The sequence below is a fragment of the Xenopus laevis genome, chromosome 3S (assembly GCF_017654675.1).
Source record: "Xenopus laevis strain J_2021 chromosome 3S, Xenopus_laevis_v10.1, whole genome shotgun sequence".
Classification (NCBI taxonomy): Eukaryota; Metazoa; Chordata; class Amphibia; order Anura; family Pipidae; genus Xenopus; species Xenopus laevis.
In genome coordinates, this window is record NC_054376.1 from 5032545 (window position 1) to 5049049 (window position 16505).

The 16505-nt window shown below is 43.7% G+C and overlaps 1 protein-coding gene across 3 annotated transcripts; it reads left to right on the forward strand.

Moving 5' to 3' along the window:
- Positions 1–1136: 1136 nt before the first annotated feature.
- On the forward strand, positions 1137–13239 carry gpr19.S (G protein-coupled receptor 19 S homeolog). Of its 3 annotated transcripts, none has more exons than XM_041587908.1 (3): positions 1137–1287; positions 5672–5805; positions 11798–13239. In XM_041587908.1, the coding sequence occupies exon 3, from the start codon at positions 11820–11822 to the stop codon at positions 13065–13067; it is 1248 nt and encodes a 415-aa protein (XP_041443842.1). In that variant the 5' UTR covers positions 1137–1287; positions 5672–5805; positions 11798–11819; the 3' UTR covers positions 13068–13239. The 3 variants fall into 3 exon arrangements, with proteins under 3 accessions (XP_041443842.1, XP_018110299.1, XP_018110301.1); XM_018254810.2 differs by lacking the exon at positions 1137–1287 and adding an exon at positions 3451–3764; XM_018254812.2 differs by lacking the exon at positions 1137–1287 and adding an exon at positions 3451–3764 and having other exon boundaries at positions 5746–5805.
- The last annotated feature ends 3266 nt before the right edge of the window (positions 13240–16505 follow it).

Here is a 16505-nt window from a genome sequence, read left to right on the forward strand (position 1 = left end):
TGTCTCTATATATTAGGTACCTATCTAGTGTTACCAATCCCTATTTCTGTAGGGAAATGAGAGAGAGCAGACAGTAACCCTTCCAACACTTTCCTCTTGTCTCTATATATTAGGTACCTATCTAGTGTTACCAATCCCTATTTCTGTAGGGAAATGAGAGAGAGCAGACAGTAACCCTTCCAACACTTTCCTCTTGTCTCTATATATTAGGTACCTATCTAGTGTTACCAATCCCTATTTCTGTAGGGAAATGAGAGAGAGCAGACAGTAACCCTTCCAACACTTTCCTCTTGTCTCTATATATTAGGAACCTATCTAGTGTTACCAATCCCTATTTCTGTAGGGAAATGAGAGAGAGCAGACAGTAACCCTTCCAACACTTTCCTCTTGTCTCTATATATTAGGTACCTATCTAGTGCTACCAATCCCTATTTCTGTAGGGAAATGAGAGAGAGCAGACAGTAACCCTTCCAACACTTTCCTCTTGTCTCTATATATTAGGTACCTATCTAGTGTTACCAATCCCTATTTCTGTAGGGAAATGAGAGAGAGCAGACAGTAACCCTTCCAACACTTTCCTCTTGTCTCTATATATTAGGTACCTATCTAGTGTTACCAATCCTATTTCTGTAGGGAATGAGAGAGAGCAGACAGTAACCCTTCCAACACTTTCCTCTTGTCTCTATATATTAGGTACCTATCTAGTGCTACCAATCCCTATTTCTGTAGGGAAATGAGAGAGAGCAGACAGTAACCCTTCCATCACTTTCCTCTTGTCTCTATATATTAGGTACCTATCTAGTGTTACCAATCCCTATTTCTGTAGGGAAATGAGAGAGAGCAGACAGTAACCCTTCCAACACTTTCGTCTTGTCTCTATATATTAGGTACCTATCTAGTGTTACCAATCCCTATTTCTGTAGGGAAATGAGACAGAGCAGACAGTAACCCTTCCAACACAGCCTGCTTGCCATCAGCTGTAACTGTCATTGCTGAAGATGCTCAGACATGGGGACCCAGAGGGAAGTGAGGAGGGAGGGAGGCTGCAAGGTCGGTTGCCATGGTGATAATGACGAAGTGTGAGTACCACAGACAGAAGCATGGGGGAGCCAGTGATCCTTCCAATGGGTTCAAGATAAAGACGTGGGTCTCCCTGTGAAAGTCTTGTTATTTTTCCTGAATGATGGATTCTGAGTAACGACGTAGCCATTAGGAGGAGCTGAAAAGCAGCAGGGGATTTAGAATGAAGCATCGGCCTGGGGAGCAGATCATGACCTTGGCCGGCAGGTAAGGATTCCTGGCATCGTGGCCACCATATTGTGCTGCTATGGGAGGTAGGGGAAAAACATGAGGATTTAGGAAAATGTAGGGCAGGAGTAATGGGGCTCCAGAGAATGAACAAATACTGGAAATAAAGAGAATGCACAGAGATGGGCCCTAAATGCACAGACAGATATCAGCCAATCAGAGCTGGCCCCTTATAGATTGTGCAGCTGGACCCCAGTGACAGGTAAAGCCCCTCCATTGTGCCTAAGCTGCGTATTGTAGCCAATAATAAGCAGGGCCTGTATATACTGTACAAGCTACAGCAAGGAGGGTAGGGACCACCCTAAATACACTGCACGGCTTTCTTGTCTGCTAAAGGCCAGTAACTATTAGAGTGTATAGTAAGGCAAAACAGTGCACCATGGGATGGGATGAATAGTAACGTGTGATGATTGGTTGAAATAGTGGGGGCATTAATACCAGCTGACCTGTATGGGGGAGGGGCAGGGAGGATAGGGGGTCCAGGAGAGAGGGGTTATCAGGAACATTACTTGGAGGGTTATGCGTGGGACAGTGTGAATAGTATGGCAAGATTATTTAAGAGGTTGGACAGTGTGAATAGTAACACAGAGGAAGAACTCTCTACACTCAGGGCAAAGCTCTTTTTGGGGATCCACAAGGCTTATAAATTAATATAGAGATATATATAAGAGCAACAATGCTTCTTATTGTCCAGAAGAGGGCGCTCCATCTGTGTGATATTGTTTTCTCTCTATATAACTGAGCACTAGAGATAATGAGGTCACACGTGGACCCCAGAAACTTCAAATGTTGTCCATTGTTCCCTTTCACATTACAGTATTGTGTGCCCAGAACATTCCTTCTCTGTATATTTGTATTTATACATATGGGAGGAGGGAGGTGCCATATTGATACCCTTAGACAGTACAGTATGAGGGTATAGCTTATTGTGTGCCCAGAACATTCCTTCTCTGTATATTTGTATTTATACATATGGGAGGAGGGAGGTGCCATATTGATTCCCTTAGACAGTACAGTATGAGGGTATAGCTTATTGTGTGCCCAGAACATTCCTTCTCTGTATATTTGTATTTATACATATGGGAGGAGGGAGGTGCCATATTGATTCCCTTAGACAGTACAGTATGAGGGTATAGCTTATTGTGTGCCCAGAACATTCCTTCTCTGTATATTTGTATTTATACATATGGGAGGAGGAGGTGCCATATTGATTCCCTTAGACAGTACAGTATGAGGGTATAGCTTATTGTGTGCCCAGAACATTCCTTCTCTGTATATTTGTATTTATACATATGGGAGGAGGAGGTGCCATATTGATTCCCTTAGACAGTACAGTATGAGGGTATAGCTTATTGTGTGCCCAGAACATTCCTTCTCTGTATATTTGTATTTATACATATGGGAGGAGGGAGGTGCCATATTGATTCCCTTAGACAGTACAGTATGAGGGTATAGCTTATTGTGTGCCCAGAACATTCCTTCTCTGTATATTTGTATTTATACATATGGGAGGAGGAGGTGCCATATTGATTCCCTTAGACAGTACAGTATGAGGGTATAGCTTATTGTGTGCCCACAACATTCCTTCTCTGTATATTTGTATTTATACATATGGGAGGAGGAGGTGCCATATTGATTCCCTTAGACAGTACAGTATGAGGGTATAGCTTATTGTGTGCCCAGAACATTCCTTCTCTGTATATTTGTATTTATACATATGGGAGGAGGAGGTGCCATATTGATTCACAGGACAGTAGAGATTTCGGGCCCCCTTTCCCCAGCAGTAACAGGCCCGGACTGGCAATCTGTGGGTTCTGGCAAATGCCAAAGAGGCTGCTATAAGGTCCCATATAAAAGTCAGTATTTAGTGGGCTGGTGGAGGCTGTTTGGGCTTCTTTGTGGGCTTGTTGGGCCTCTGTGTACCTGAAATGCCAGGGCCTATTTTAATTCTCAGTCCAGACCTAATTGGAAGGTGACATATACCAATAAGCACAGAACAAGGCAGGAGCTAGAGCACTGGTTAATATTATGAATCACATTCTATACACTAGTGGGCGGTGACTGAGCCGTTACTCTGCTTCCCATTGGTCAGTTTAACTTGCCCGCCCCACTCTCTTTCTCTCTTTATGCCTGTGAGGCGCTTTTATTCCTCACGCTGAGTGTGGGGGGTAAACCATTTCCTTTAGTTCATGGGGGTGTGTTAAATACCCTCCTTTGACTTCACACATCAGACTTGTGTTTGATAGAGTTGTTGCGCAGAATACAGTTATTGCTGATAGACAGAGCCGGGTCTTCTAGAAAAGCTCGTTGTTGTTTTCCAAGGCTCCTGGAGGTGGTTTAGTCCCGGTGGGCGGAGTCTTCATGTCGGAGACAATGTTGCAGTAGAAACATCTGTGAGGCAGGAGTTTGGTGGGCGGGGCCAGCGAGGATGGGATCCGGTGGAGGAGAGCACAGAGGTGAGGCGTTTGGGGTGCGCGGGCTCCAGAGTGTAGTTTAACCTCTTAGCTGCCGCCTGGTACTGACATTTCATGCGGGGACATCAGCTTCCCAATCTCCCATTCATTCCTCACTTCCACCCGCCTGTCCTTTTCTCCTGACTCATGAAACAATGTAGCGGCTCAGTCACTTCCCTCCTCATCTGGGAATCTGTGTTACTGAGTCACAACCGGCAGTGAACTGAGTATAAACAAACGCTGCTTTTACAGGGGCCCTTTAACTTTCACTATCTTATAGACTGGCTAATTCTAAGCAGCATATCAATTGGTCTTTTTTTTTTTTTTTAATAGTTTTTAATTTACTTTTTACCCCAATATTTCTATATATCTGTAACCTTGTTATGAGCTAAGGGGGCCCAGTCTGAAGGTCAGTTAGGGGGAGATTTGGGGTGAGTGCTTATTTGTACCCTGGGTACCCCTGGAACTATAGCAGGGTGACACCCCCAATGTTTCTATATATCTGTAACCTTGTTATGAGCTAAGGGGGCCCAGTCTGAAGCTCAGTTAGGGGGAGATTTGGGGTGAGTGCTTATTTGTACCCTGGGTACCCTGGAACTATAGCAGGGTGACTGTTACCCCAATGTTTCTATATATCTGTAACCTTGTTATGAGCTAAGGGGGCCCAGTCTGAAGGTCAGTTAGGGGGAGATTTGGGGTGAGTGTTTATTTGTACCCTGGGTACCCTGGAACTATAGCAGGGTGACACCCCAATGTTTCTATATATCTGTAACCTTGTTATGAGCTAAGGGGGCCCAGTCTGAAGCTCAGTTAGGGGGAGATTTGGGGTGAGTGCTTATTTGTACCCTGGGTACCCCTGGAACTATAGCAGGGTGACACCCAATGTTTCTATATATCTGTAACCTTGTTATGAGCTAAGGGGGCCCAGTCTGAAGCTCAGTTAGGGGGAGATTTGGGGTGAGTGCTTATTTGTACCCTGGGTACCCCTGGAACTATAGCAGGGGGACACCCCAATGTTTCTATATATCTGTAACCTTGTTATGAGCTAAGGGGGCCCAGTCTAAAGGTCAGTTAGGGGGAGATTTGGGGTGAGTGTTTATTTGTACCCTGGGTACCCCTGGAACTATAGCAGGGTGACTGTTACCCCAATGTTTCTATATATCTGTAACCTTGTTATGAGCTAAGGGGGCCCAGCCTGAAGGCCAGTTAGGGGGAGATTTGGGGTGAGTGCTTATTTGTACCCTGGGTACCCCTGGAACTATAGCAGGGTGACACCCCAATGTTTCTATATATCTGTAACCTTGTTATGAGCTAAGGGGGTCCAGTCTGAAGGTCAGTTAGGGGGAGATTTGGGGTGAGTGTTTATTTGTACCCTGGGTACCCCTGGAACTATAGCAGGGTGACACCCCAATGTTTCTATATATCTGTAACCTTGTTATGAGCTAAGGGGGCCCAGCCTGAAGGCCAGTTAGGGGGAGATTTGGGGTGAGTGATTATTTGTACCCTGGGTACCCCTGGAACTATAGCAGGGTGACACCCCAATGTTTCTATATATCTGTAATCTTGTTATGAGCTAAGGGGGCCCAGTCTGAAGGTCAGTTAGGGGGAGATTTGGGGTGAGCGCTTATTTGTACACTGGGTACCCCTGGAATTATAGCAGGGTGACTGTTACCCCAATGTTTCTATATATCTGTAACCTTGTTATGAGCTAAGTGAGCCCAGAGTCTGAAAATCTCTGCATTAAGAAAATAATCCTCACCCATCTACCAGCATTCGTTGTTGATTCCTCATTAACATGATACTCGTTATTATGTTGCTATAGTAAACATTAATTAGTAGCGCTTCAGGGCTCCTGATTTTAAGTCAAAGCCTAATATTTTTTAGTGTTGTTTTGTTATTTTTTTTTCCAGCTGGGGTGTGCCATCATATAACAAATGTGGGAAAGTTTGCTTAAAAAATGAATTTTTGGTGTCCTTTAAATCAGGCATGGGCAACCTGATGTGGTCGAACAACAACTCCCAGATGTCACTGAAGCACACTAAAGGTAATATGAATATTATTCATATAATATTATTATTCTTTAAACAGAATATAAAGATTTAATATTTAAAAAAAATACTTATTTTAAATATATTGACCGCTACTGCAGTGAATAGTCTGTTATGTATATACATACACAGTTTTTACCCTAATTTTCAGCCTGTTAAAACAAATCTTTTGTGCCTGTGTGCGCTCATTACTGAGTGATGATGTCATTCCTGGAACAAGGGATCTGGTATATGGAATATCCCATATTCTTTCCATACATGACATGAACTTGGCTTCCTGCAGTTAGTCGTCTTGAAACAACTCCTTGCTTACAGACTTGCGGGGGAGATCTCTTAGTAAGAGATCTCTTTTCGAATGGGTTAATTCTAGAACAATTAGTTTGGTTCTGTTATTACTATTTCAGTTAGATCTTATAAGAAACGCAGTGACGTTGAAGTTCCGGCCTACAAATGTTGAATTCCAGATTGAAATAGAAGTCAAGTTCACTATTCATTGCACCCTGGAGCTAACGGTCGCCTTGATTGATATTGCCCATATCTATTCTTAAAACTGGATAAATATTTAAAACTGGATAAATATCCCAAAAAGTAATTTACCACCTTGTATATTAATCCAAACAGCTGTTATTTGCCCCAATATCAATAGGACAGGTTTAAAAATCCAGTCCAGCACTTAACATAGTAAGTTAGTCTGAAAAAAGTCCATCAAGTTCAACCTTTTAAGTCTATATATAACCTGCCTAACTGCCAGTTGATCCAGAGAAAGGCGAAAAACCCAATTTGAAGCTTCTCCAAGGGGGAAAAATTCCTTCCTGACTCCAAGATGCAATGGAACCAGTCCCTGGCTCAACTTGTATGGGACCTATTATCCAGAATGCTCGAGACCTGGGGTTTTGGGGATAACGGATCTTTCTGTAATTTGGATCTTCGTACCTTTAAGTCTACTAGGAACTTGAAACGGTAAATAAACCCAATAGTCTGGTTCTGTTTCCAATGAGGATCAATTATACCTTAGTTGGGATCAAATACAAGCTACTGTTTTATTATTACAGAGAAAAGGGAAATTATTTTTTAAATTTTTGATAAAATGGAGTCTATGAGAGACAGGCTTTCTGTAATTCGGAGCTTTCTAGATAACGGGTTTCTGGATAATGGATCCCATGCCTGTACTATGGTTATCTGCCATATCCCTGTATTCCCTCACTTGCTAAAAACCCATCCAACCCCTTCTTAAAGCTAAAGGACCGATTGTATCTTCTTTTTTGTGATCTGATTATTGGGCCCAACCAATAGGACCCAACAATTGGATCTGCCCAATATTGCCCACCTCAAGGTCGCCAAACGAGCAGATCTTTTAATTGCATGCTACCTGGGCCAGATTGAACCTGCCATTAGTGAAGGGTGAATTTATTCGCCAGGCATGGATTCGCTGCGAATTTCTGTTTTCGCGAATATGCGGCAAAAATTCGCTGGCTTAAAAATTGTTGTGCGCATAAAAATTGACGTGTGTCAAAATTATTCGGACGCCCATTGACTTTAATGCATTTCAACAAAATAGTCATACATAGAAAAATTGTCGCTCTTGTGACGTCCATTGACTTCAATGCTTTTCAAGAATTTTTCGCCATTTGGAGAATTTTTTGGGTGAAGTGAAACAGGACAGATTCACCCATCACTACCTGCCACAGACTGTCACTCTCTGCCTACCTTACTCCCTTCCTACTCCCATACAGGTCTATGACTGTATCAGCAGTATCAGCTCAAAATGTACCTTTCTGGCAATGAATGGGTTAAGGGCCGAGTCGAAAGCAGGTCTGCAGGGTTAATTAATTCACCCCCCTGCGCTCCTCTTCTCATTATCCCTGCGGTCTCCAAGGTCACATAATGACCACTGCACTCGCAGCATTCAGCCAGCGTCATGGTAACCAGGACGTCAGCGAGGGGTGCAGCGTGGGCCAATCTTGTTCTGTGCTTTCTGCTAAACCTCCATTATGTGCTGCGCTCCCCCATCATGAACGGCAAAAATAAAAATGGCTTAATGGGAACTGGGTTTATTCAGTGAGGTCGGGAGACAATTGCTGTTTAACATAAGTGAGGAAGCAGGAACAGAGTTGTGAGATAAATAGGGGCCCAGTCATGAATCTCCAGCACCGGGACACAAACATTCATTGTAAGCTCCGTGGCACGTGCAAAGGCTACTGGTATACTGGGAAACAGCCACTCACCAGCCAGGTTAATATGGTTATTTTGAGAGATTCTTATTAATGTTAATTGTTTAGATACTTGTTTTTCTTTTTCATATGGACAATTGCAAGGGACAAGGCTTTCTTTGGACTCATAAATAATGGAAATGTCTCTACCTATGGCCCTTTATGTGTTTTATTGGGCACCTTCCCAGAGACTATTATCCACTGTTACTATAGGCACCATCTCTCCCTACTATACCTGCTATCCCACAGTCACACTCCCTTCCCAGAGACTATTATCCACTGTTACTATAGGCACCATCTCTCCCTACTATACCTGCTATCCCACAGTCACACTCCCTTCCCAGAGACTATTATCCACTGTTACTATAGGCACCATCTCTCCCTACTATACCTGCTATCCCACAGTCACACTCCCTTCCCAGAGACTATTATCCACTGTTACTATAGACACCATCTCTCCCTACTATACCTGCTATCCCACAGTCACACTCCCTTCCCAGAGACTATTATCCACTGTTACTATAGACACCATCTCTCCCTACTATACCTGCTATCCCACAGTCACACTCCCTTCCCACGGACTATTATCCACTGTTACTATAGGCACCATCTCTCACTACTATACCTGCTATCCCACAGTCACACTCCCTTCCCAGAGACTATTATCCACTGTTACTATAGACACCATCTCTCCCTACTATACCTGCTATCCCACAGTCACACTCCCTTCCCAGAGACTATTATCCACTGTTACTATAGACACCATCTCTCCCTACTATACCTGCTATCCCACAGCCACATTCCCTTCCAATAGACTATTATCCCACTGTTACTATAGACACCATCTCTCCCTACTATACCTGCTATCCCACAGTCACACTCCCTTCCCAGAGACTATTATCCACTGTTACTATAGGCACCATCTCTCCCTACTATACCTGCTATCCCACAGTCACACTCCCTTCCCAGAGACTATTATCCACTGTTACTATAGGCACCATCTCTCACTACTATACCTGCTATCCCACAGTCACACTCCCTTCCCAGAGACTATTATCCACTGTTACTATAGACACCATCTCTCCCTACTATACCTGCTATCCCACAGTCACACTCCCTTCCCAGAGACTATTATCCACTGTTACTATAGACACCATCTCTCCCTACTATACCTGCTATCCCACAGCCACATTCCCTTCCAATAGACTATTATCCCACTGTTACTATAGACACCATCTCTCCCTACTATACCTGCTATCCCACAGTCACACTCCCTTCCCAGAGACTATTATCCACTGTTACTATAGACACCATCTCTCCCTACTATACCTGCTATCCCACAGTCACACTCCCTTCCCAGAGACTATTATCCACTGTTACTATAGGCACCATCTCTCCCTACTATACCTGCTATCCCACAGTCACACTCCCTTCCAGAGACTATTATCCACTGTTACTATAGGCACCATCTCTCCCTACTATACCTGCTATCCCACAGTCACACTCCCTTCCCAGAGACTATTATCCACTGTTACTATAGACACCATCTCTCCCTACTATACCTGCTATCCCACAGCCACATTCCCTTCCAATAGACTATTATCCCACTGTTACTATAGACACCATCTCTCCCTACTATACCTGCTATCCCACAGTCACACTCCCTTCCCAGAGACTATTATCCACTGTTACTATAGGCACCATCTCTCCCTACTATACCTGCTATCCCACAGTCACACTCCCTTCCCAGAGACTATTATCCACTGTTACTATAGACACCATCTCTCCCTACTATACCTGCTATCCCACAGTCACACTCCCTTCCCAGAGACTATTATCCACTGTTACTATAGGCACCATCTCTCCCTACTATACCTGCTATCCCACAGTCACACTCCCTTCCCAGAGACTATTATCCACTGTTACTATAGGCATCATCTCTCCCTACTATACCTGCTATCCCACAGTCACACTCCCTTCCCAGAGACTATTATCCCACTGTTACTATAGGCACCATCTCTCCCTACTATACCTGCTATCCCACAGTCACACTCCCTTTCCAGAGACTATTATCCACTGTTACTATAGACACCATCTCTCCCTACTATACCTGCTATCCTACAGTCACACTCCCTTCCCAGAGACTATTATCCACTGTTACTATAGACACCATCTCTCCCTACTATACCACAGTCACACTCCGTTCCCAGAGACTATTATCCACTGTTACTATAGACACCATTTCTCCCTACTATACCTGCTATCCCACAGTCACACTCCCTTCCCAGAGACTATTATCCACTGTTACTATAGGCACCATCTCTCCCTACTATACCTGCTATCCCAGTCACACTCCCTTCCCAGAGACTATTATCCACTGTTACTATAGACACCATCTCTACCTACTATACCTGATGTCCCACTCCCTTCCCAGAGACTATTATCCCACTGTTACTATAGGCACCATCTCTCCCTACTATACCTGCTATCCCACAGTCACACTCTCTTCCCAGAGACTATTATCCACTGTTACTATAGGCACCATCTCTCCCTACTATACCTGCTATCCCACAGTCACACTCCCTTCCCAGAGACTATTATCCACTGTTACTATAGGCACCATCTCTCCCTACTATACCTGATATCCCACAGTCACACTCCCTTCCCAGAGACTATTATCCACTGTTACTATAGCCACCATCTCTCCCTACTATACCTGCTATCCCACAGTCACACTCCCTTCCCAGAGACTATTATCCCACTGTTACTATAGGCACCATCTCTCCCTACTATACCTGCTATCCCACAGTCACACTCCCTTCCCAGAGACTATTATCCACTGTTACTATAGACACCATCTCTCCCTACTATACCTGCTATCCCACAGTCACACTCCCTTCCCAGAGACTATTATCCACTGTTACTATAGACACATCTCTCCCTACTATACCTGTTATCCCACAGTCACACTCCCTTCCCAGAGACTATTATCCACTGTTACTATAGACACCATCTCTCCCTACTATACCTACTATCCCACAGTCACACTCCCTTCCCAGAGACTATTATCCACTGTTACTATAGGCATCATCTCTCCCTACTATACCTGCTATCCCACAGTTACACTCCCTTCCCAGAGACTATTATCCACTGTTACTATAGGCACCATCCTTCCCTACTATACCAGCTGTCCATGAGTATCTGTTCAGTTTGTCTACAGAAGGAGTCACTTCTGCTCCTGGGTGCATACACACAGTCGATTTTGGTACAGAAATACATACTCGCCCATTGTGGCAGTGAAATCCTCTATATAATGTCTGCACCCGGTTGTAGAAACAGAAGGCAGGAGATGGGGGGTCTTTTCCTCAGCCTGAGCTTATACGTAGGCCAAGAAGCATCCCAGTGTGACATAAGCCTAAACCTGTATTACCAACAGTCTTTATTTTCTTTCTCTAATAAATTGTTGCTGTTATTGGTTTAATTATCTCTCCCTGCTCTTCTCATTTTACCCCCCTTCTTAAATTTCCAACAAACCTAATGTATCACCTGCCATTTTCTTTTCTTCCAATAAATATTTTTTTTGCTTTCGAACCTTGTTTTCCTTCACCTCCTTTTATTGTCTTTTCATTCATTGCTCCTTTGTTTGCTGCCCCAACATGTTTCTGCATTCCCTACAACACCATGTGAATATTCATGACCATTTTCCCCACACAACTTTGCTCTTTCTTTCTTCTCTTCTTTACCCCCACCTCACCCTGCCCTCTGCTTCTCCCCATAGGGAACTGAATCTGCCGTTGAACATGGTGCTTGTCCATGGCATGGATTCCATTCAGTCTCAGCACAACCAACCCACCATCCTTTATCCTGCACACAACACAAGTGTGACCGCCTGCCCTATGTCCACGGGAGAATTGTGGGTACCCGGGCTCTTCAAAGATGGCGTCACAGGGAAGACAAATGGCACAGTGCCAGCCCAGTTACTCTTCCCTGGGGAGATAGCTGCTGCTGGCCTTCTCTTTGGAATTATATGGATTCTCTCTCTGTTTGGTAACGTATTGGTCTGCCTTGTTATCCACCGAAGCCGAAGGACTCAGTCTACTACAAATTACTTTGTGGTGTCTCTGGCATGTGCCGATTTACTGCTCAGTGTGGGCAGCGCTCCCTTTACCCTTCTACAAGTCACCTCTGGCCGTTGGGCACTGGGCAATGCCATGTGCAAGCTGACACGCTATTTCCACTACTTGACGCCAGGAGTCCAGATTTATGTCCTGCTGTCGATCTGCCTCGACCGCTTCTACACCATCTTGTACCCTTTGAGCTTCAAGGTGTCCAGGGAGAAAGCCAAGAGGATGATCGCCGCTTCGTGGCTCTTCGACGCCGCTTTTATATCACCTGTCTTCTTCTTCTACGATGGTGTTGACGGGCACTGCAATTTCTTCCCACCCCCTTCCTGGGACGGAGCTGCTTACGGGGTGGTTCACCTAATGGTGGGCTTTGTGGTTCCGTCGGGGCTTATAATCCTCTTTTATCAAAAGGTAGTGAAATACATTTGGCGCATTGGCACGGATGGGCTCACGGTCAGGCGCACGATGAATATTGTGCCAAGGACCAAGGTCAAAACTATAAAAATGTTTCTGATGCTCAACGCTATCTTCATGGTGTCCTGGTTGCCATTCTACGTAGTGCAATTGTGGCATCCGGATGAAAACGACAGGAGGCAGAGCTGCTTTGCTTTCCTCGCAGTCTCGTGGCTTTCATTCGGTTCTTCGGCTGCCAAGCCCACCCTGTACTCTGTCTACAATGCCAACTTCCGACGAGGCATGAGGGAGACGTTTTGCATGTCCTCCATGAAGTGTTACAGGAGCAATGCCTACACCATCACCACCAGCTCTCGCGTGGCCAAAAGAAACTACGTGGGCATCTGTGAAATGCCCGCCCCTGCCAAAACCACAGTCAAAGAGTCTGTGTACGATTCTTTTGACCGTGAGGCCAAGGAAAAAAAACTGGCGTGGCCCATTGACTCCAATCCCCCGAATACATTTGTATGACCCCCAAATGGACACAGAACAGCCGTGAAATATTGAATCTATCAACAAAGGAGGGGCGGGCCTCTCCAGCACCATATGGGTTAATAAGAAATGCTGCAAAAGGGGGTACAATAGCTTCTCTTGTGATTGTGACTGACCCATTCCCTCCATTAAAAGAACAGGAAAACTAAAATACTCAAAATCACTCATAATTCACTTTATTAAAGGATAAGTAAACCTTTAAAACAAGTGTGCATAATTGACGAGAGTGCTATTCTAAGAACTATTGCAATTTACAATCATTATTTATTTTCTTTTTATTCCAAAATGAACTGGTAATATGACTAAACAAAGCAGCTGCTCTGATGTTCTGCTTTGGAAAATAATTAGAAACCTTTCTCAAATCTTTCCTAAGCAGAAGAACATCAGAGCAGCCTCTTTCTTTCTCCTGACAACTTCCTTGACTACTTGCTGGTCAGACTGGTCAGAAACTGACCAGCAGGTGGCGCTGTTGGAACAAAATTCATTCATATAAATAATACATGTACATAGCAAAAGTGCTTAGAATAGCACTCTAATCAATTTTACATTCACTTATTTTGAAGGTTTACTTATTCTTTAAAGGAGAAGGAAAGGTTAAAACTAAGTAAGCCTTATCAGAAAGATCCATCTAAATATACCAGTAAACCCCCAAAGTAATGCTGCTCTGTGTCCTCTGTCAAAAGAAACACTGCATTTCTTTCCTTCTATTGTGTACACGTGGGCTTCTGTATCAGACTTCCTGCCTTCATCTTAAACCTCATTGCCCTGGGCAAGAGCATGCTCAGTTTGCTCTTCTTCCCCATCCCCCTCCCTTCTCTACTGTAATCTGAGCCCAGAGCAGGGAGAGACTCAGGCAGGAAGTGATGTCACACCATGTTAATACTGCAGCTCCTATCCTAAACAAACAGAGAGTTTCTAGAGCTTTTTACTCAGGTATGGTAAAGCATTCTACAGAATAAATATAGCATTCTAGCTTGCACTATTGCAGCTAATCTATTGGCAATAAAATGCCTCCATAGCTTTCCTTCTCCTTTAAAGTGAAAATATATCCTATTTATAAGTATATTTTATTCTGTTAGTATGATGCTCCACTTACCACTGAATGCACTCCACAAGTTGGACCTTACATGCACAAGCATCTAAAGGCAAGTAAGAATAAATGCTGTTTTAAAGGTGTCAACATGGCAGCTTTGTGGTTTTCGTACACCCTGGGTATGATAAACGAATAGCAGGCTTGGACAATTAACTGTACTTATAAGTGGGGTATATTTTCACAGATTTTCTTGAAAAGTATTGACATTAAATTGCACCTCAAGTCTTTTGAGTAGCCTTGCCATAGCAGTGGGGGCCTTCTACTGCCTTCCATGTAAATTACATTTGCTTGTTCAGTATGATAAACACCTGAGGGCTCATTCATGACCATTAGGCATGAAAATGGGTGCAGAACTCAAAAAGCATTCACTGAAGTGCAACTGGTGCTGGTCTGTACAATAAGCTGGCTGCTCCTACTTTGCAATTTCAAGGTAAGACCATTGGCACCAGTAAAATTTGCACCAATTTGGTAAATGAGCCTATTGCCAATTTGATTTCCACAGGTAGCCCTGAACTCATTGGGGCATGGTATTCACAGGTCCAGGAATACTCGCCTTTTCTGTTGTTGCTAAAGGAAAGCAATCTGCAGGGCTACTAGTAGTGGGGATCAAAACCCTTTGTCATAACAGTGTCAACAGTGTGTCCCTATGATATGTTCATTCTGAGTTCTTTTAATTTCTCTGCTAACAGGGACTAAATCTCCTTCTTTCCCCAGTTTCTCCAGTTTGTCGGTGATTGTTCCTTATTAAAGGAGAAGGAAAGCTACCAAAGCAGTTTTTGCCAATAGATTAGCCACAATAGAGCAAGCTATAACACTATATTTATTCTATAGAATGCTTTACCATACCTGAGTAAACAGCTCTAGAAGCTCTCTGTTTGTTTAGGATAGCAGCTGCCATATTAGCTTGGTTTGACATCACTTCCTGCCCGCGTCTCTCCCTGGTCTCTTATAGCTCTGGGCTCAGATTACAGCAGGGAGGGGAGGAGAGAGGAACAAACTGAGCATGCTCAAGCCCTGCCCTGGAGGTTTAAGCTGAAAACAGGAAGTCTGATACAGAAGCCCATGAGTACACAATAGAAGGAAAGAAATGTGGTGTTTCATTTGACAGAGGACTCAGAGCAGAATTACTTTGAGGGTGTACTGGTGTTTTTATATAGACCTTTCTTAATTTTTATATAGAGTTTACTTAATTTTAGCCTTTCCTTCTCCTTTAAACATGCACAGTGGATTAACCAATCACAGTTCATACTGAATTGTAATTGTTTAAAGCAGCACAGGTATTAATCTTCAACTGGAAGAAATTAATGAAAATTAGATTTGAATGCTTGTACTGTATATCAAGGAAAATCTCCCCCCCCCCCCTTTTTGCTAAAAACGTAATCTGCACCATGATCCTATATATCAGTGACAAGTGGGTATTTTCAACATCTGTCTGTAAAGTATACACATCCCTGTGGTGTCTTATGTAAGCAAATCATGTATTTTGGTGTTCCCTTCTTATTGCCAGAGAACCATGCAGCACATAGCGTAAAGCATCCCATAGCTTTCTGGCACTCAGATGGTTAAATGCTGGGATAAGGGTTGGATTAAGCAATATTTATGCCAGGGGTGTTTTTGGTCAGAAACAGCTGCTGGGCCGCAGGCTGGTCTCCCCTGATTTCTGCCGTGAAGGTGGGCGCAATACTGAAAAGAAAAATCTAATTTTGACTTTAGAGTATAAGAATGTGGGTTTGTATTTATGTAAATATAAATAATATGATCAGTACCGGAGGAAGGATATGCGCGAGAATAAATCCAGGCACAGTTAGCGCACGGGACCACTGGATTATACATTCCCCAGTACAGAATAAATGTCACACTTTAGAAAGTCACTGAAAATAATGTGGATATTTGGTATCCTGAACACTAGACAGAATTATTTTTTTTTTAATTCCTCATTCCTGGTCATGCTACAGTACAGGTCTGGCTGTGTCGCTGTTCTGCAGTGTAGTAGTGACTGGGCTACAATACAGGTACAGTTGCACAAGAGCATGGCTGTAATACAGTACAGGTGTGGTTTAGTATAGTTATGGATGCATTACATTACAGGTAGGACTGCGCCACAGTATAGCTACGATACAGTCCACGTATGATTGCACTAGAGCAGGGAACCCCAACCTTTTGAACCCGTGAGCAACATTCAGAAGTAAAAGGAGTTGGGGAGCAACACTAGCATGAAAGATGTTCTTGGGGTGACAAATAAGTGCTGTGATTGGCTATTTGGTAGCCCCTATGTGGATTGTTAACCTACATTGAGGCTCTGTTTGGCAGTTCATATGGTTTTT

Excerpts from the sequence above, each read along its gene's own strand:
- gpr19.S (XM_041587908.1), top strand. The coding sequence starts at position 11,820 with ATGGTGCTTGTCCATGGCATGGATTCCATTCAGTCTCAGCACAACCAA.